Below are 22100 nucleotides of genomic sequence, written 5' to 3'. Positions count from 1 at the left end.
TATTAATCCTTTAATCTCTACTCACCACTACAAACTGCATCCACAACTATCTACTTATTGTCTATTTCCTGATGTCCTCTAAGCATCCTTGGCACATCCTGTTTCCGGAAACCTAATCTACTCCCTCCTTACTCTATCTCTTTCTTCGCTCGCTTGGCTCATTCCCTCGTGTCCTCCATCTCCTTTTGTGCCTCTGTCTCTCCATCTCTTCACGCCAAATCAGCGCTGTGAGCCGCGCACAATTTTGGCCATCTGTCTACGGATGGCAACTGCATTGATTCTCACATCTCTGCTGAGCTGTTGGCCAGGCCGGATCTACAGCGGGGATGTGAGCACCTGGCAAGAAGTATACCTCTCATCTCTCCTCTGCTTCCTGCCAGAAGTAGCCAGGGTGCATTTGAAAGCTTCCGCCAATCCTTCATATTCCTCCTGCATCCCTTTTCCCCCCACAAACGACCCCCCGCTTGAACCTCAGGAGATCCCTAAGGCATCTCCTTAAATCCTCTTCTGCCAGTCTGTCAGCCAGCTCTGCTTTTAAGATACAGTAGCAAGGAGTTTTACACCTTTGGTGGTGGCAGCTCCTTGTTATTCTCTAGTAAAGCTGCATAAAAAATAATAACTTTTTACTTCTTTGGCGATGTCTGCTGGTTGGTACTTTCTGATCTTTAGACAAAGCTGGAATTCATTATTTATGTCTATGAAGTGGGTCATAACCCACATGAAATCTCTTCCAATTCAGTTTCCTGCTAGCCCTGACCTGACGTCACCTGGAGATGGAAAATGATCCAAGACCTGCAGAGTTGTAGAGTTTTTGGAGATACAACTGTAAGAAAGTGAAAGAGTCTTTGCTGAAAAATATCTCTCCTCACCTGCATTTCACCAAATCGGTAATAGGACATCTTGTACATGAGGCAGTTGAGCAGAGTTGGTGAACCGGCCTTGTCCACTCTGAACTCTCCCTGAGGGGTGAAGTAGTCGCTCTCCTGCAGAAGAAAAAGATGAAAATATTGGAGGGTGAGGTCCCAAAAAATGTGTAGATGGTGAAGAGATTTAGTAGAGCTCACTGGCTGGAGATGATGTTAAACAAACAACAAAAAACAAAACTACTGTGTCCACATGAACAAAAGACTTTTGAAACCATTGTTCAACACAACAGCTAATTTTACAACATTAAATGTTAAACATTAAAAAGAAATGGTGGTAAAATGGTTTCCTATATGTATCACAATGCTCTCTTAAAGATTATGTCTCAGTGCAGAAAAGATTGTGATCTTAAGTGGATTTTGTTACATACTGACAGAGCCAAGATGGCTCTTTCCAGTGTCTATGCTAAGCTAAGATAACAGGCTGCTGGCTGTAGCTTCATATTTGCCATACAGACATAAGTTGTAGCAATCACATCTAACTCTCTGCAAGAAAGTAAAAGGAGTATTTCTCAAATAGTTGAACTGTTGCTTTAAGTAACCGGTTTGCAGCCGACTTGCTCCAGTCAGATTTCTTAAACGTAATTTAATCAAGAAACCTGGTTCTGTAATGGGGATGGGGATTAAACCAACATGGCTCCCTCAGCTACATTTCTCCCGGAGACCACAGATTTATTGGCCATGTATGCAGGGAGCAGGGTTTCTAATTGGCTTTTTGCTTCTACTGTACATATATGCATATAAACTTCAGACAGACACATGAATACTGTGACAGCAGAGTTGATAGGAAAGGAGATACAAATTTGGACTAACACAAAGTAGCCTTTAGGAAGTCTAAATACAGTTTATACACATGTTAATGGTAACCAGCATATGAATGTGTTGTGTGCATACAAACAAATTCTGTTTTCTCTTAATAACCAGCTTTCTTGAGTGCATGTAGACCTACTGAATGTGTTTTTGTGGCTGTTAATTGAGCTGTATGCTGACAGTTCAGGACAGACAAAAAAGAAAAGTAAAATGGAGAGGAACTTGAAAATCTGAATGTGATATTTTCAAAAGTTGCTGCTCAGGATGTGCCTCCGTGTCTCGGATAAAGTCATAAATGTGCCTCAGTGGGCTGAATAGTCTGTCCTTGAGCATCATTATAAAGCGTGAGTGTGAAAGAGTGAAGAGGAAACATTGGGCCTCATGCAGGAAGGTTTTATTTTCCTCTTATAATCCTTCTTGCCAAAAGCAATAAGAGGACAAAAATAATATTTTGTGGCACAGAACGCAAGTTAGCTTTTGTCAATTTTTAACTTGGCTTACTGTTCGAACAACCGATTTAAGATCAAATCTGTGCGTACGGACGTTTCACACGACGCCCATTGATTTCACTGCTGTGTAAGTGTTTGCTACAAGGCTTCCTGGAGAACAGCTGCAGTGGACAGGCAGGTCTCACACTCACCCTGATGTCCTTGGGGTGCTCTCCCTCCGCTATCCTCACCATCCACAGGAACTTGTTAATATCGTCTCCTGAGTAACCGATTACACCTCCAAAGATGATCAGCACGTAGTCCACATCCAGCGACCTCATGATTTGGTAGGCTGCGCTCTCATTAGACGACATGGCTTTCCCCACCTAAAAAAACAATGAAGGATGACAAGCCGTGCTTTAAATTGGACTTTTTCCTGTTTCACAAGAGTCGAAGCTTCAATACAGCAAAGGCAACAAAAAAAAACAGGAACTATTAAAACAGACATCCATCTTGTATTCTCTATAATTACATTTCCTGTGGATAGAAGCTGAAGAGACATCAGGTAGAAAGCAATAGAGAAGAAAGCTAGAGGGCTTTAACAGATTTAACTAAAAGACAAAAGCATTCCTCTACATTTGGCAGCAGAGAGAGGGAAAACATAAATCAAACCCACAGAATCTGACAGCAATTAACTGAAATCCCCCTACAGTGTAAATTCAATGGGAAAAGTTTAAGCAAACGAGATTGTCTGGCTGGTTGGAGGGAACGGTTTTATACTACATAAAAAAATAAAAAATAAATCACTCAAGAGCTTGTTAATCACCCAGCGGCTGCTAGAAGAATTCTTTTGTTTCTCTGCATGTGCATGAATCAAAGGAGAGCAGAGAGATGAAGAATAAAAGAGACGAGAGAAAGACAGAAGACTCACCAGCGCTATATGACTGTTGTTCCATGTGTTGTTATCTACGAGCGTGGTCCTGTTGGCCATGCCGGCTATCTGGTAACCGTAGTCCCACCACGACATGACGCGCGCATGCTCGTCTGTATTCTGTCTCAGCCAGTAGTAGGCCTCCCTGAAGTCATCCAGGATGTTGCGCGTCCTGAAAAGGAAAATAAGGTTGACAGGTAACAGCGTTGACAGGCAAATGGCTTCGGAGGCTATTAATATTTCAGTTAAGACTTTGAATCCAAAGGGCAATAACAGCTGAAAATAAACCAGCCATGCATAATAAACTGAGGGTTAAAAAAAACACCTCACACTTTGCGCTTGTGTCCTAAATTTACCTAGAGGAGCAGGAGCAGACTTAAAGCCAGGCAACCAATTAACTGTAGATATGGTAATAATTTTATATCTGTGTGTGTGTATATTTATATGTGGGTGTATATGTGCAAGAGAAAAGAGCAGAGTGACAGCCATGCTGCTCTCAGTAGCACAGCTAAAACCATTGTCTGAGAACTGCCGTGGTAACATAAATAAATGTATGAGGACTTGCATCCACCGTTTAGTCTTGGCCTTCAATATTTCCCTCCCAAATGCTTAAAGAGAATAATTATGCCTGTAAAGAACCTCAGAGAGAATAACGTATCAGCTTTTTGTAAATTCAGAGACTGTCTACAGATGTTTTCGGTGACCTAGAAACACTAAGTAAAGCAATCATATTAAAGTTTATAGGTGCACACACATATCAATATTTCCTCAAATCTCATGAAATATACATGCGCTCCCTCTACGCTGCTGCTGGGCGTGCTTCTGCATACTCACACATATGTGCTCATTTGCATGCTAGGGTGAGCAATCCATCCTACTGCATTATGAACTATCGCTTAATACTTTGTTTGGCAACTTGCGGTTATTTAACATCCATTAATACAATAAAGACAAAGTGTGTGTGTGCGTATAATCCGTACCCGTCATGGTTGTACGAGGCGAGCACCACACTGGGACTGGAGTAGGCGTTGCTGGTGACCCAGGTGCAGTGGACAGCGAACATCATCAGCAGCATCAACATGAGCATGGTGACGATGGACTTGATGTTTGGACCCAAACCCTCCTCTGCCTTCTCCTGCTCTGACACATGTTTGCGCACCTTACCGGCCTGCAGGGGGAGACAAACGCTATTATGATGGACGGCAATGTCTGCAGCAGTCCAGTGAGATGAATTATTGAGCAGAATAAATTATTGAATGAACTAATTGAGCAGAGTATCTCACAGCATCTTCACGTTCTCTGTGCTGTGTGATGCATCACTAAGGATTGTGAGATGAACCGAGTGATGCGTTAATATAGTTTCACAAGAGCAGCAGAGAATTGTTAAGGCTATAAAAACTCTGGAGGAGGAATTTTGCATAATGTGAACATCTGTCTTAACCGGCACCTGCAATTATGTGTTCTTACAACGAAACTGTCGAAAAGTGAGTAAAGATAGATGTAGATAAGACATACCATTTTAATTGAACAACAGAAGGACTGTGCAGTTGCTGATATCTTACATAATATGTGTGAGTTTTAATAAGTGTTGTTATGTGACAAATGTCATCTTGTGATTTGAAATGTATGCGATTTGTTCTTGGTTGTGTCTTGTGAAGGAGATATTACTCGTAGTGAGACTTCTGGAGTAAATAAATGTTTACTATCTATAACTAAACTAAATCGGTTAGCGGACATAGCCTTTAAAAGGGGATTTTTGGCATTTTCAAACTGGACCCTACTGCGCATGTACTTCTAGGTAAGTGACTAATGGCAACAACTTATTTTGAAAATGGTCCAGTATTGAGTGCGAGCACTTGGCCACCGCGAAGCAGGCTAAACATATTTGGCCAAGGCAAGTCTGCACTGCCAATATACGTCCACTAAAAGAGCTTGTTATTGCTCAGACTGTCATTGTAAGTGTCTGAGTATGGAAAGATGGAGAAGTCTCGTTCTGAAATCTCGCAATGACTTGTTGCCGGAAGTGGAACTTCAGGGAGAGTAGTGCCGGGGGGGAGAGTTTGTTGTGAAGCGTAGCTTTGTGTAATCTAAATGATGTGGAATGAACGGTTCGTGTTTGTGCATTTCTGAATTGTGCAGACAATATGTGGAGCTAACCTTGGTGCAGCTTTCATAGAATGATGTTCTCTTTTGATAGGGACATGCTGAAGCTGTGGCTAGTTGTGCTACAAATAGGCTAATGCTAGAACATATCTCCGTCTTTCCATAATGCGGTCAGACACTTACAATAACACTCTGAGCCTGTCAAAACCAAGCTTTTTTAAGGCATGTACATTGATGATCATTACGCCCTGTTCGATTACATTGCTGCCCCGTTTGCGGCTGCTGGGCTGCAGTACTCTCATTCAATACTGGAGAAATTTCCAAAAAAGTAGTTCCCATTAGTTGCTTACACTTAATGTCTTGAGGTTGATGACATTGAATCAACTGCTTGATGAAAGAAATAAGGTTGAATGCCTGTCCTTAATGTCCCCTGTACAGTTTACATTGTTAACATTGTAATGCATTTTAATAATAATAAAAAATAATAATAATAATAATAACAATTTTCAATGTTGATCACAAACCTGTGTTATCTTAATGCTTGAACCATCTGTATCAGTTTATCTCATTATAAAAACGTTTGATTTATGTTTTTATCAGCAGAAATGTGTTTTACAGCTTCTAAGCATAGTCAAAGTGTCCATCACTGCATTTTTTCCACCAGTGCATCTCAGCAATGACGTGTAACAAGTCCTGCTGTCACCATAAGCAGATGTTCAATATTGCTGTCTTGATGTTCAAAAACTGGCTTAAATGTGACCTTTTTGAAGCCTTTCTCAAAATCTGTACACAAGCTAAAATGTTATTTCAGCAACACTTCTAAAGCCCATCGCACACCAATCAAATATTCTATCTCAGCAATTTTCCAATGGCAACAGCCGGATGAAAGTAATCAAAGAGATTGCTGAAAAACTTGGGGCATCTGGTAGGTGAGTGAGTTACTGAACTGTGAGCTGAAGACTGATGCAACCTAAATTAGCTATTGTATTTGTATTGACAGATGCTATGAATAATAAACCAGTTAATGTTACATAACCAAGTGAAAGAGACCAAATATTAATGTCGGTTTGATTGTATCATGTCCTGTGTACGGAAAAGTTTTACCAGTTGCGTACTTATGCTAGGACGCTACTCAGACTACACCACAGGTTCACACCATTCCAGCACATGAACACCTGCACTATTATTTTTCAGGATCCATCCAACACCAACCTAAACTGCACTGTAGTGACATGATGAAGCTCCCCGCTCACGAGGGCTGAAGACCGACCGCTAATGCAGCAACTAGCATGCTAACTGGTAAGCTAACTGGTAAGCTAACCTACCTCACCCTACTCTCTCTGCTGTTGGAACATAGCTTTAAACCTCAGACTCAACTACTTCATAGCACTTACATAATGATGTTATAAGTGACACAATGTCAGTTTCATTATGTTACAAAGACTAAGGACGGAATGTGTGTGTGTGTGTCTCAACTCACTCGTTTATTTTTTATGCTAACGTGATGTGAAGATTTGTGTCTTCTTAATAACCCCTTTTTGATTTTATTCTGATATTTCTTGCTTGTTTGAAGACGTTTTGCCTCTTTTAGACACAATAGTAAAGGAGTGTCTCTTCATTACAGTAGATATCCTCTTTACTCCATTTTGAGGTAATCAACTGTTTGGCTAGTTAAAAAGTAAATTCAAGGACGACTGCTAACATTAGAGTGTTTCCTGTTGTTGGTGAATGGTTGATTGGTGTGCCACTGGGCTTAAGAAGATAGATATTTGTGGGCAGCACATGAAATAGACAAAGCCACAGTTTGGCTCAACAGACAGCTAAAATCATGGCAACGAGATCAGACAGTTGCATCTGAATCACAGTTGAATCACAGTTTACTCAGACTGGCAAGTTAAACTTGTTTGGAGTGAGAAGGAAGCTGACAAAAATGTGCATGATGAATCCAAACTGCAAAAGTGTGTGAAGTCAATAAAGAACTTCTAAAATATCTGTTTTAGCTTTTTTTGTTTGATTTAATTTGTCAACCACTCTGTCGCGTTTTAACCTTGTCGTAAAGATTCCCAGAGTTCCTCTTGTCGTCCTCGTCGCTGCTGTCTTCAGCGGGAGGTTTCTCCCTCTTCGTGTCATCTCCCATGTAATGCTCAAAAACGCTGGAGAAGGCCACCGCAGACAGCATGCACACCACCGGAGTCAGCGTCAGCATTAGGCGCACCATCACGCCGGCAAAATAGACTGCACTGATGGCATACAGGGCCACTGAAAGTTAATAGAAAAAGAAGGTGGTGGGTGAAAGTGATGGGGGTGTGGAGAGAGAGGGAAAACAAAGTAGGCAAAGGTCAGACAGGGAGAACGACGGAGTGAATGTAAAGGACAGAGGAAACAGGGTGTGTGAGAAGGAGATAAAGACATGAAAAAGAGAAAATTAGTTGTATAATCAGTATATGTTGGCACTGCAGAGCTCAAACACTGACTAGAGAGAACGCTGGCTGCTTCCCGTCCTTGAAGTGTGCCCACCCGGCTCAACAGGTGCACGGCTAATCAATAGCTGTAATTGGCTGATTATGTGTGAGAGAGAAACGGGCTGCTGAAGGACTGTTTCTAGCACTCAAAGTCTCTGCCCTTGATCTTGGCTCTTAATCTGAAAACATAAAAGTTTTGTTTGAGTTGTTTTAATGCTTCTCTTTCAGGCAGACGTTAATTTTAGAACGCATCACAGTACGAGAGACAAAAGAGATACTGTACTGATGAGGATGTATCCTACACCCGGAGGAATCTATTCAGATCCAGGGGATGTAGGGATCACTCTGGTTTGAGCATGTTAATCATAGCTCACTGTTAATAAAGGAGATAAATGATGGTAATAATTTGTGATTAAAGGACTATACCTGTTAAACTGACAAATAATAAATCACACAACAGAGCTATGGCGGCGGGAGCAGCTGGAAGTAAAAGTCACAGTCATTCATCTCCACAGACAATATGTGAGACTGACGGTTAAGGCTTGGATAAAAAGGAACCTCTCCAGGGTGAATCATCAAAAAATTAAGAAACAATGAAGTGTGTTAGAATTGATTAGGTGCATTTTGGTAAGAAAAATCAAATCAATCCGATTCAATTTCTGTTACATTGCTAAAAACATGATTTCTTTGTAACAAAGCCAAAACATTAACTGTTAAATGTTGAGTATTATTGAGGATGCCATTAAGGAAAAACTGAGATGGGAATTAAGGCAACATACTTTGTAAATCTATACTAAGGCTGGATGATATGGCAAAAATCTTCTATCCCAATATGGGTAATTTCACATCTCGATAACGATAAATAGCACAATATAGCATTCTGGTAATTCAATAAATGCATAGCTTGATGAAATAACCACATGGTAAAGCCTATTTTTGTATACTCCTGTGTGAAAAAGTACCGTTTACAGCTTAAAGTGAAATTACAGTGAATACAATTAGTGTAATAAAGAAAAGCTATGATACAGTTCCATCGAAAGACAATTAATTATATTGAATTCCAGGTGACACCCAGCCCTACTCTAGGCCCCAATGTAAATGATGATGTTAACGCATTTTCTCAAAAAACGTAGATCTGTGACGTAAATGAAGTAGTCCTACCAAACACTCGTTCATCGTTGATGTTCTTTATGCAGAACCAGAGGCCCGCTGGGAACGTGCAGACCAGGATGTGGAGGTCGAAGAAGAAGGAGACCCACGTTGTCGGCTGGTGCTCCGAAACCGACGCTATGATGGGGATGTGGATCTTAGCGTAGCTGAGGATAGAGGGAGGAAGGGAGTAGACAGACGGGATGTAATTCATGTTGGGCTGAGCGCGTTGGGAATGTTGAGACAAATTATACAATAGATCTTCCTGATTAACTCTAGAATTACAAGGGAAAAAAGTTACCTCCCATGCTTATGGTAAAATATGGACAAATTCACCACTGACGATGAGTAATTTTCTCTGCTGTTCTGATCTGTGTGTTTCCTCTTTATTCATTATGGGCTTTTACACAGCAGTTTTAATACAGTTTTAAATATGTCTTTCTTTTGCGATTACAGCTGGGGAACAGAAAACACACAGCACATTAAGGAATTAGTATCGGCCTCCAGAGAGAAGAGGAAAAAAAACTATCATTTACTGCTTCAGTCAGCAAACAGGAGGGGGGATTGATTTGGTGTGCTGAAATATAAAAGACGTTGCAGTGCATTTGGAGACCACAGGGTGCCTGGTGCTTTTTGGAATTGAGACAATAGTTCAACACCGAGCCTGTGCTGTACCGTGTCCCCCCTTTGGGATGGTGCAGGGGTGTTTATAGCAGTCTTAGAAAACACACACTCCATTAAACCAGTGTTCCATCGACAGTGAGAGTGTGAAGGTCAGCAGAGCTTACCCGGTGTCCCAGAGAGAGTAGAAACGACCACTCCACGGAGCAATGTATCCTACGGAAAGAAAAGAAATCAATGTAGAAACATAACATTTGTATTTCCGCGCTTTCCATTTGGAATGCAAGGACTGCTGGCACGTGTGCAGGGAGTTTGTTGTATTATGTTCGTGTAAAGCGAGATAGAGGCTGTTAGTCACAGGGAAATATATTAAAACAACTTTACCAATACTTTGATTAGACAAAAACGGATTTATAAAGCAAACTCAGCCTAACTTTGCAGCTTTGAATAAATAAAATGGTTAACACCATCTGACCTAAAGTAGCAAAAGTTGACTGAGGATAAAACGTTTTAACATTCACTGCGTGGAACAAAACTACAATGTGGAAATCTTGGGGGCTCCAGATACTCTACCATAATAAATAGTCATGACTAAATAAGCAACAGTCAAGTTCAGAAAACAACGTCCTTAAGTTCAGATTTTAGAGGCATCCTGTGGCGTTATTATAGAGCTATTATGCTGATCAACAGTTGGCAGCCCGCCAAAAAATGCAGCAATTCATCAACAAGAATACTTAAGAAGAAGAATGCTAGCGAGAGAATATGAGTGTAAACAAAACGTTACGCATTCAGCATGTTTGTTAGACCTCAAGGATAGGCACAGTGGGGTGGGATTCTGACAATGCTGGCATCGCAGGCAAAAAAACTCTTTTTGATTCAAATGTTGCCGAGTGCTGTTTGGGTCGCCTACTTTAAAAACAGTGAGAAGAGCACAGAGAAAAATCAAAACATAGCTCAAATCTCTGATGCTGAATAACCAAAACTGCTCAAACGGAAAATCGTAATCTTGTACTTCCGTTACTTCTCAGTGCATTTAATAATATTCACTTGTAGCCCTGCGACTGAACTGTATACAGCAGATTTGTTTGGAACCTGTTACCTCAAAAAAGTGTCAACGCTGAAAATGTATTCTATTGATGGTACTTAATGGCTTGAATTGAGTTGTTTATAAATGTAACTGAAACCATTTAAGCTGCAAATTAGACGGCACGGGGCATTTTATGTGCGCATACAAATGTCTTATTTTGGTACGGCTTTGATGTGGAAAACATTTCAGCTCTCAACTGTTGCCTGGGGGCTCACACAAGCAGTCACACACACACACATTTTGTGACACGTTTGAACCATGTACAGTAGCTGTACCCTGTCCTTTGATGCGCTATAAAACAGATTGTTGTAAGTGCATTTAACAATAATAATAATAATAATAATGATGAAATAATCACCACCACATCATAGAAAAAAGAGCACTTTTTAATTAAATAAGACGTCACAAAGCATTGAACCAAAGCAGGCAAGAAAAGGATATGAAAAAGGCAGTAAAAGAGAGATGGAGGAGATGTTTTGAGAGGTGATTTAAAGGATGACACTGATTTACCGATCAATACTTGGCTCTGTGTTCAAGATACTGAGAAAACCCACCCGGCTGGTCTGTTGCAGAGATTCTTATTAGATGAAAAAGAGAAGAACATGCACAGTTTCACTGCAAAACTGGCACATCACCAAATGGCCACTGACTCCCACTGCTCTATTCAGATGGCTGACACATCACAACGTTTACCAGACGTTCAGTTGAAGTCAGGATTCTCACGAGACAACTGCATCCACATGAGAGGCCAATCAACTCTAAAGCAGGCAGGCAACCAATCTAAGGACGTCAATATTACTGTAGATGTAATGTGCCACCACTTCTTTGCACTGGGCAAAAGGCCCCGCTGCAATATTTACATAACCTGGAGTGACAGAATGTCAGGCTGTTGGTTAAGGCACGCAAAAAAACATCTGCTGCCTTAATCAAGGTGATGGAACTAATATATGATGTTGGGTAAAAAACAGTCATGCTTTATTAGGGCTCATTATACACCGCAGAAAAAGATATGCATACACAGCCTAAAAGGATACGTGAGCTCTCTCCCTACACAGGAAACCATATTAGCTTTCTTGGGACCAATCTGACGTAATGAACCACTAGCATCAAACTAAGGGAAGCAAAGCCAGCCTGAAATAAGATGGCAAGCCTTCATCTTAAATCTGGACACTTCAGCAGTAGCGGAATAAAATCAATAAATAGCAAGGAGGAAACATTCGAAAGGTCTGAAACCTTGTGGCCACAAACACAGGCGGAGCTGAAAATAATGGAAAAAAACATTAAAGAGGACAAAGTTCAACCAGCAGGCTGTGCACAACAGGGTTTGACCAGGCCAGTCAAAAACAACACATAAATAATTCCACAGGAAGGCCCTCGGTAGAGCACAACCCTCCACCAACGCTGAACAGTGCACTGCAGCATTAATATCGGTTTATGTTTGTTTATCTTTTGCCTTCCGGCTTTAATTTTCTGATGAACCAAACGCTGATTAGGAGGCCTAAAGGTTAGCCCATCGGGGGATAGTGTATGAGCATACTGTAACTTCTGGCTAAAAAAGAAAACAAAATTAAAATGGCTGAAATCCCAGATCTGGATCATCGTCAAACAAGATATCTAGTCGACTGATCCTTGTACAAAAGGCTATTTGTCCACCACATCTCAGCCAAATTCAGGGTAATTTCTCCTCTCATACTGTGCTAATAAACAGAAAAACAGATGGGGCTGAAAACATTACCATCTTCTATTTTATTATTGGAGTATAAAACTATGATTAGAAAGTGATTTGAGTACATTATAATGACTGCGCAAGAAAATAAACCCAGGTCATACTAGGTGTAGTTTTTTTGTTGGCAGTAACTTCTTGGAAGATGATCTGGTAAAAAAAAAAAAGAAGATCTGTAACAGCTTATCCATGTTACTTTTTTTCCTTGATTCTTGTTGTATTAGTTGTGTGTTTATGTTAGGTAATATGTATATTGATTGAATGAGAAGTCTACTCATTTGCAAAGCCATGATATTGGTTTAAATTCAACATAATTGCTACAGCTAATGATCATTCCTTTGTAAAATAATCTATTGATTACTTTTTCTTCTGAATTTCAGAGCCCAAATTGATGTCTCCAATTTGCTTGTTTTGCCCGACTAACATTGAGGCAATCTACTGACACAAAACAGAGAAACGTAGCGAAAACTAAAAATTGTGGTGGTGAAGCCTAAAAATCTGGGGCACATTTGCTTCATAATTGGCTTAACTGATTTTATGCAGGAAGTAATATTGTGTCAGCTAACTAATCAATATCTTCAGCTCTACTGTAACACAATAAATGGTTTACAATTACATGAACTGTGAAACCATGTGAGCAGATAAACAGACCTGTGTATGTGAGATAAATCACGGTAAGGAAGACCACGCCGGCAGCAAGAGAGACGCCGAGGAAGAAAAGTGTCTGGAACTCCTGTCTGGTCAGCCTGTCCTTCAGGTACTGCAGGAAGGCATAGGCCTGGAGAAGTGCAAACACACCTGAGAGAGGAGGCACAGACAGAGAAAAGAATGAGCAAACATAGAGGAAACTCACCCTGATTCATGTTGACTTCTGCGGGGGACAAAGCAGGTTTACGTGGTTGAGAAGCGCCTTTGTCAGTTTGGCAGAATTCTCGACAAAGCCGTGTTCCTGATAGCCCCTCTGGCTGTTCATGCAGATGTGAAAGACAAATACTGCGGGACAGCATATTTCAAATGCATGAGACAGATCTGTGTGAATAAGCCCCTCTCTTTCCCTTCGCCTTGTCTTGTCTTTCTTTTCGCAGTCCCTTTAGTCACACTTCTTTCCCCCGTTCCTTTGCTCTGTCACTTTCTCGTTGCCGTTTCCTCTGTTTGTCTGGTGAATTCAATATAAAAAATAATCAAAAGAGGCCTGGTTCCCCTCCCTTTCGTCACCTTCCATCCTTTGACGAATCTTGTATGAAATCGCCCTACTCCTCCCCGCCCACAGCAGGTCTCACCCATGTCCAAGGTTAAGCCCCTGCCTGTCTCTTGGGGAGCCACCATGGTGCTAACACGCTTGTCAGTTTATGCCACCTTGTCTGCCTGCCTCAGGGGCAGACATCTCAACGGTACCAACAGGTCCACTGCTCTGTCACTCCCGTCCCTTCCTTTCCCTCCCCGTCTCTCGCTGTGCTCCCTGAATGCTACCACCAGATGTTCTGGGCAGCTGCTACCACAGCGATATAAAAACACACTCAGAGAGATTTGGGAGCCAAAGACAGAAAGAGGCAGAGATAATTTTTAGTGGTGCATTTTCTTCAAAGCCTCTCATAATGTTGTTTGTGTTTGAGACACACAGGAACACAGGGACACTTCAACGTAAGCCTGCTGCAGTGTTAAAGAGAATTCACCAAAAAAGGTGCTGCTTGGCTTCTGAAGCTGCCAACGACAGTCCTCTCCCAATCTGGATGTAAATGAACACAAGAATCATCCACATACATACGCACTCATCCGTGCTGTCAGGCAGCAGATGGGCCCACTCTTCAGTGGCGAAACCCAACAAGCTTAGCAATAAACGACACACAAGCCAAAAATGAAAAGTACTTAAAGTGCTAAACCCATATGGGTGGCTTGTGGAGTTGCTTATTTATTTCTATTAAAGATATTCCAAGAAGGTCCTGTGTGGTTCTACACACAGAGCATGACTAACGCTGTCAACGCAGGGGGATTCAATTCCCACTGCAGCCAAACAATCTTAAAAGTGTGTGCATCCACGGTACTCTAAGTTGCTTTGGATAACAAGCAGGTGTGTCTTATGTAAAGTCACTGCTTCATGAACTGCAGCAGTCAGCTTGAACCTTTCCCTTGAGTTGCATCATAATTTTGTTTGTCAGGGCAGGTTGGATGAAGTTGACATAAAAGCTTTAATAAATAATATCTGCATTGTAGCAGTGTTGTCAGTCTTGTCAGACTTTGACTCCCCCTTATTTCCTCTAACCAAAAAAGGGTATTGAAGTGACGTTGGGGGGAGGGAGAAACGTCCATCTGGCTGACGTATACCTCTTAGAACTGAGGGCCAGCGGCTAGCTATAACTAATTAGGCCACGCCCCTAATTATCTTAACTCTTGAGCAAACAATCTAGCCGTTTGTTTTTTTATTTAGCTGCTAAATGCATTCAAAAACTAGCTGCTTACTTTGTTTATGGCAGGTATTATACAGAAGGAAATGAGGCGGATGAGGGTAAACTAAAACAGGAAGTTGAGGGCTGTGATATCACACACTTGTGAGAAGTTCTGACATTTTATGCAGAAGGGTGTGATTGAGTCATTTTCCTGGAAATACTGACTGATTTCAATTTCAAGCACATTTTCTAGAAGGGATCAGCTCTCCCGAAGGTAGAGAGGGTGGGACTTACCAGCAGCAGCCATGTGCTCGCTGGTCCTGATTGGCTGGAAGCCCACAAAAGGGATCTGCATCGACAGTACGAGACCCACAATGTAGAAAGTGCTGTAAGCTGTAAAGAGAGAAGAGACAAACGTGAGTGTGAAGGTAGGTCAGAAAAGAGATAAAACACTCAAAATAAATGATTGCACTACTAAAAACCTTCTAGTCTGTTACACTTCTCCAGATCGGGCCCTACTAATGGAAATCAACCTCAATAGAGGTACTTAAAATCTATTGATTTTCACTGTTGCACCTCAGAGAGAGTAAATACAAAATACCTAATCTAATGTCATTTACTGGGATAATGTGAGCTGTCTCGGCACACAGTGGCAGGGAGGCCCGGAGTGAGAGGACGGTGCTGAGAAACACCGCAACTCCCACCTTTCTAGCTGGAGGGTGGGGGGCACAATTCGCACTGGCTTAATTAAGATTTCATACTCTTCCTGAAGAGTGTGCCTCGTTTTTGAAGTAGTTGTGACCGCCCTCAGCTATCTCATTCTCACACATCTGCTATTGACTCAAGACAGAGAGAAATGAATTGTGAGAGAACATAGACTGCAAGGCATTTTATTAAACCAGGATTTTTTTTGTATGTTCCTTCATAGTGACTGAGAGACACCTGGAGCTGAGGAGAGGAGCTACTAAATGTAAAAATTATGACAGGTGAGAAATATAAGACACTCCTGAATAAACGCCTTTTCTGTCGATAGAATACATCTCTTATTTTCTACCAAAAGATGTATGAGTTTTGCTTGATGATGCTTTGGCTGCAGACATGTTTAAAGAACAATGAACTTAGAAGAGTATTTTCCACTTCATCTAAAAGCCCTGCATCGTCAAGTAGAATTCCACTGTTGAAGAACTGTGTGGAGATAGAGCAGAGGTAGGTCAAAATCCTCTCACTGTGAAGAGACCGTAATTTATTTCCGATGCTCTCGAAGAGTATGCTTTCTGGTTACAGTGAGAGCAACATATAATCAAGTGTAAAAGATACTTGGCATGGTATAATTTTTTTTCCTGACCACAACAGAAGTGCCTGCCTGGAGCTCATGGCTAAGCTGACGATGGATGTATGGAGCGTCTGAAGGATTGAGCTCGAGTTCTCTGAGCCAAGAGATAATGTGCTGGGAGCTGACACGTGCTGCGAAACTGGGATGTTCAGAGGAATAACAAGCCTATCCTCTTCACCAGCACCCTGCCTCTGGTATTTACAACGAAAAAATGAATAAATAAATAAAGCAGGATCAGGTAGCAGGTGGCTGCATTTACTGTTAAGTGGTGTGTAGGTGTGTGGATGTCTGCACGATGATGGAATGCTTGCCGTTGTGAGAGATGAGTACAGGCGTGACTGGGCATTTGAGCTTGCTTAGGGTCAAATGCTTGGGCAACGATGTTGGGAGACGCATAGGAAGGAGTAGTGATTTGTATTGTTATTGCATACATTTCTATTCGAATGGAAGAAGACCCGGGATCACTAACAGTTTCCATTTCAGCGACTGTATGCGGGGGGTTAGACACTAAGAGTTGCTGTGCTTGTGCGAGTGTGTGCGCAGCTTACCGATGTAGACTCTTCTGCTGTAGCGCTGCATGAGCATCAGCACAAACACATGCAGAGGAATCAGGTTGATAATAAATACATAACCTCCCCATGCTGACACCTGGAACACAAAAAAACAGACATGTCAGTCAGCCTGCTAGACGTGTATTTAGATAAACTGGCCTGTAAAAGCAATTATCATTCATTGAGTTTTTCTGTTTCAAACTAGGTACTCCTGCTGAGTCGAGGCTTTCCTGTTAAAAAGCTACAAATCAGCTTTGCAGGAAAGATGTCAGGTTTGCCTCAGTGAGGGGAGCTAATCGAAACCTGAAGTCCTGTTGAGACACAAAGGGTTTCCCATATTGCCATTGCACGCTGCTTCTGAAATGGAGCTGTACTCAACATTCAGAACATTTATATAGAAGCAAACAAACATCTGTTATGTAAAGATATAGGTGATTGATGGTGCCCTGAGCAGAGGATGAAGTCTCTCTCCCTCTGCATGCACACAAACTGTAAACAGGGCTGGAGATACACCGTTATCACAGTCGAGCAATAATGTGTTGAAGTTGCTTAGGCAGCAAAAACCAAATAAGACCCCCCAAGCAGATGGATTTTGTTGGATGTATTTATTCTTTCTTGCTTTTAAAAGAGCTGCACTATGAATAAAAATTGCAATTATGTTGTTGACTATCATGATAACAATGTTCTCTGCGATAAATAAACAGAAGTGTACTCAGTTCTGACTTTCTTCTTTTTTCAATGTACTGCTAAAATACAACAAAAGGCGTGTTGAATAAGACATTTCGAAAGGTAGATAATGATAATGTCTTTTTTAATTACAGCTCAAAAATGTTATTACATCAGCAGCCATACTGGTAATATGTGAATTATTCGCTGTTTATCAGCCTTGAAAATCTTATAATTGTCAAAAAAAAGATTAAAGTTACTGTAGCTTTTTGTCAAATCATCATAACTCCACTATAAAGTCAATAAATAAAAGCAACAACAATGTGTGCAAAATATGACTTGATTTCTATTTGAATTCAATAATAAAGTCGATAAATACAAGGCCTGCACAAAAGCCACCCCAGACTCTGAATAGCATCATCAAGAACTGATGGAAAAACTTCTTACTTCTCTATTAGACACAAGTGCACAGCTATTATAGATTCTGACATATATAGAATCTATAAAAAGGAGGCAATCATACTTTACATGTTAGATGTAAAATGTGAGATGCACCAATAACTTTAAAAGCTCCACTAAAATTATACCTAAACCCTTTTTTTGCAGTCTGCTAAATATTACAGCGCTGGATGTGAAGGCTATAAAATGACTCTACAAAAAATTTCAACTGCCTAATACTTGACTATAGCTAAGGGCAAATGGAAACTGTGAGAGCACTAGACAGACAGAGAGGAGACCAGTAAAAGAGTGCTGAGAAAAAGAGAGTGAGACAGAACAAGAGAATGAAGAGTGGTAAAGTGGTAGAAAGTGAAAAGGGGCAAATGAGAGAGACAGCACAGAGAGAGATAAGAAGGTAAAGGGATCGCATTTTTGCAAATTGTTTGATCCTTTATTCTCAGAAGCTTGTCAGGAAGTTAGACCTGCTCAGTACGATGAAAAGAGGATTCATTACACTTCTGCAATCACAGGAAATACAAGCACATCCTGTCTCATAGATTAAAACATCAATATGCTACAATAAGGCAGAGTAAAAATAACTTCTTTATAAGTTCTTAGCTGAATGGTTAGGTGCCAATACGTTTTGGCAGTAGCTTGCTCGCTCTTTTGTTTGTTCTCTCTGATGGTGACATCCAATTAGCAGCATGTGAACCGTAACTTGAATGAATACCAGAAATGACTTTAATTTAAAACTCATTTTAAGTGGTGACACGGGAGCGGCTGATCGGGTCGATGTTACCGATTGGCTGGGAACTAACTAACAATATAACATTCGAAACACAGCGTTCAGTGCAGTGCTACTGTCTCTGTGGCTGTAAAACTGTAACATTTTTCAATGCCTGGGGAATATGTGCTGGGTAACATAAAGATGGAGTGGATTGAGAAATTGTAATTCAAAACGTCCTTTCTCTGCATTAGGGGTCAAAACTGACAGCAATATAGAATAGAAATACTTTATTGATCCCAGGCTGGGAAGTTGCAGCAATATACTGCAGGCAAAGTCACCCAGTCACCTGAGGTCTGTTAATCGATACGCACGTTTGTGAAATCATTACATGCGTTAAATCACAAAAAAAACATGCCAACCACACCAGTGTTTTTCAGAGTAAACCTAATAAAAAAGCCTCTTTAAAATATTGATCCCTCTTAGTTGAACTCTCTGGTGTCACTGCGGTGCATTATTGACTCAGTCCAAGTCCACATTATTTCTAAGGCGCGTTTTTCCCCGTTGGGCAAAAGCGTAGGAGGTTCAATGTCATGTCAGACAGCGATTGGATTAAAATCCCATGGTCACCATTTGAAAGATTTCTGGTAAATACTATTATCAGAGGCTCTAATAGCTGGTGTTATTTACAAACTAAACAAATAGTTAACTACGGCTGTACTGCAGTTATATCATTTGTAGAGTTGACCATGTGGGTTTAAACGATGGAGTTTACTTACCAAACTGCTTTTAAAGCAGGGTTAAGTAACTACTGTACTTGGGCTCAGCAATGCTAAATGCTAACAATGACAATGCTAACACAATGCTTAAAGGGTATAATGTTTACCATGTTCAAAATCTTAGTTTGACGTGTTAGCCGGCTACTCGCAAGTCAGAAATTGGTAAAGACAGTAAATTCCACATGACATGAGGTGGAATAACCGTCTGTTATAACTGTGGTTATTTTGCAAACTCTGCAACGTGCCTTCTGTAGGATCTAAAAGACCATGCAAAGATGAACGCCCAAGACAAGAAAACATCGCTGTGTGTGTGCGTGTGTGTGTGTGTGTGTGTGTGTCTGTGTGTGTGCGTGTGTGAACAAGATCTATTTGAAATCATGGTTCTAACAGCCAGCCCTTTGCCCGAGCCAGAGGCTAACAGCTGGGGGCAGAATCAGAAAATGTTTGGAGCAAAGTCTTTTAGCTCTTATCGGTTTCTGCATTTCATGCTGCGCTTATCTGATGACCGCGTTGACACTCTGAAGAGGATATAGAAAACACAGCATGCAACTGGGAGAAGGGGTTTACTATGGGTTTTTTTTAAAGGTGTGTGCGTGCGTGTGCGTGCGTGTGTGTGTGTGTGTGCGTGTGCCTGTGCCCTGCCTATGTGCTCTTGTTAGAAGCCATTAGGTGCATTTATGAAAAGGAATATGAATGTTGTTTACGTGTGCTAATTCACCAACTGCGCCCTCTCTAAAACCAACAGTGGTTCATTAGGAGAGTTGAATGACATTAACAAAGATAGTGAATGTACTTTTAGACAGTTCCCCAACATGTATGCTTGCATATGACCCCCTGGCGATCCCTCCAGGGCTATGCCTTGGAGCATAGGTCAGACTTTTGCTTACATTGTTCTGTTATTACAATGTGAGCAGGAATGTTATCACTTTCAGTTAAACAAGAGTCCGTACTGTACTTGAACATTGAGCTCAATGCTAACATAAGCTCCAACTTTCTCCATCTGAGTTTAGAGATGTTAGCACGATAATATATATTAATTAGCTCCAAGTACAGCTAATAAGGATGTCTTTAGTTTTGCAAGTATTTGGTCATAACGTTAAAACTTTGACCTGGTGGTGCTAATGGAAGCTCAAGGGGTCACCAAAGGTATTTCAATTGATTCTGAGGGAAGCATGAACATGTGTGCCAACCTTTATGGAAATCAATTAAAAAGCTATGGACACATTTCACTCAAAACCACAAAGGTTGCCCTCGTGTTCGAGCTACAGGAAAAGTCAGGGGATTGCCAAAGTTATTAGGATACATCTTCTGGGGAACATGGATATCTGTGCAAAAGTGCCAGATTCATCAAGTGGTGAACCTCCAGGTGAGCCCTTTGACAGGCTCTCATCCTCATCCTCTGGGGACTATGAACGTCTGCATAATATTTCAGCGCATTCCATTTAATAGTTGTTAAAGTTAAAAGGTTAAACAAAGTGACATACTTTTATTAATCCCCTGAGGAGCCAAGTGGTCCGGGCATTTAATCAATACTTGATTAAACAAAGGAGTGTTTGATGTGCCCCGATGTTTTGGGTTATTCTGCTAGAGTAGACTGTGGAGGGATTAGAGAGACACCAAAGGAGCTTTGGGAATGAGTGGTGCAATGCATCCACTTCTGCTCTGTTCTCTGTTTATCCCCTCGCTCCGCCCTCACTCACTCCACCCTCACCCCTAGAGGGATGAAAGTGGCTCCTTTCCATCAGTAGGGTCCTGCTGCTCTGATCCTCTTCTTAATCTCATCCTTCTCTGTCCTCTCCCCTCTTATTAGGTCAATGCCCATTCAGGGGATCTGTCCCTCTCTGTCTCCATATCTGCTTTACGCCAGTCACATTCGATTAAGACCCACGAGAAAAATGTAGCGTTGGATACATCCAGATTAAATGAGTACGATGAGAACAAAAAAAGCAGGGATATGTCAACGAATGGACGCAGCACTTTGACAGTGGAGACAGACAGGAGGTTGGTGGTGTTGGTGGAGACATGCAAGCTTAGTTTGCTGCTCACTGCTGGAGGATTCATCTGCAACAGTGGGTGGGCTGTGGATACAGTACAGAGAAACATCGCGTCGCAAAGGAGACGGGATGAGAGGGTGGGAAGGAAAGGAAGTGGTATTAAGGAAAATAAAGCATGGAGACTGAATGTCGCCACTTTCTCTACGAGGACAGTGAGGAAGTTACGCCTCACAACATATTCTCTCTCTCCCATCTTACCGCTGTTTCTCCCCATATATCCGTTCACTCTATGCTGTTCTCCCTTTATCTTTCCACACCTCTCTCTATTCGGTTTTGTCTCCTATTTTACTGATCTTTCCATCACTCCTCTCTCCCCAATCCTCACTACACCCCCCTCTGACCGCTGTGTGATCGATGAAGCTGGATTTCGCTAATCTGTTTCCTTTGATATCTGTCTCACTACCGGCCACAGAGATTTAGTCTGGAATGGGCAAAAGCTGGAGATTTTCAGAGGCAATCACGCTCCCTCACACGCACAATCTGTCGCTGAGGAAGTGAGCCTGGATAGTCTTTTTTGTCTCATCTCTCTCACGAATCCCCTGATGGGCTTGTGACTGAATTTATAAATAATGCAGACAACACTGGCCACAAACCGCTACTCTTTTTCCATGCTTTGCCATGTCCTTGCTGGACAGAGCAAGGACACCACCATCTTCAGAAGTTGAATTTATAAAAAGCTGCAAATACATATAAAGGGGGATTTGTTGAGAAACATGTCATTTCAACTCCTGAAAGGAAAAGAGTTTAAAGCTGGCAGACCAGAGCCAGAGCTACTTTACAAAAGGCAGTTGCAATACATGGCAATTGTTCCATTGTTGGGAAGAAGTCTGACTAAAATGACAAAGCTTTTCCTGCAGCAGTGTATGAGAATACAGTGTTTTTGATGTCCACTCTTGTCATCATAGTGCTGTAGAAAGAATCAATGAGTACCAGC

The 22100-nt window shown here is 41.4% G+C and overlaps 1 protein-coding gene across 1 annotated transcript in view; it reads right to left on the bottom strand.

Annotated features, from left to right (window-relative positions):
• The window catches only part of LOC310955990 (dolichyl-diphosphooligosaccharide--protein glycosyltransferase subunit STT3B), a 75176-nt gene that overhangs the window by 5563 nt on the left and 47513 nt on the right, over positions 1-22100 (bottom strand). The window contains exons 5-14 of the mRNA XM_083926069.1: positions 16503-16602; positions 14916-15014; positions 12889-13035; positions 9595-9643; positions 8819-8973; positions 7243-7454; positions 4073-4260; positions 3093-3264; positions 2374-2547; positions 870-983 (exon numbers count right to left, since the gene is read on the bottom strand). Of these exons, the coding sequence (XP_083782195.1) occupies positions 870-983; positions 2374-2547; positions 3093-3264; positions 4073-4260; positions 7243-7454; positions 8819-8973; positions 9595-9643; positions 12889-13035; positions 14916-15014; positions 16503-16602 (1410 nt within the window). The remainder of the gene's footprint in view (positions 1-869; positions 984-2373; positions 2548-3092; positions 3265-4072; positions 4261-7242; positions 7455-8818; positions 8974-9594; positions 9644-12888; positions 13036-14915; positions 15015-16502; positions 16603-22100) is intronic.

Source organism: Echiichthys vipera (genome assembly GCF_963691815.1).
Source record: "Echiichthys vipera genome assembly, chromosome: 13".
In the NCBI taxonomy this organism is placed as follows: Eukaryota; Metazoa; Chordata; class Actinopteri; order Perciformes; family Trachinidae; genus Echiichthys; species Echiichthys vipera.
The sequence above is the reverse complement of the archived record's forward strand: the minus strand, read 5'-3'. Positions and strand labels throughout refer to the sequence as shown.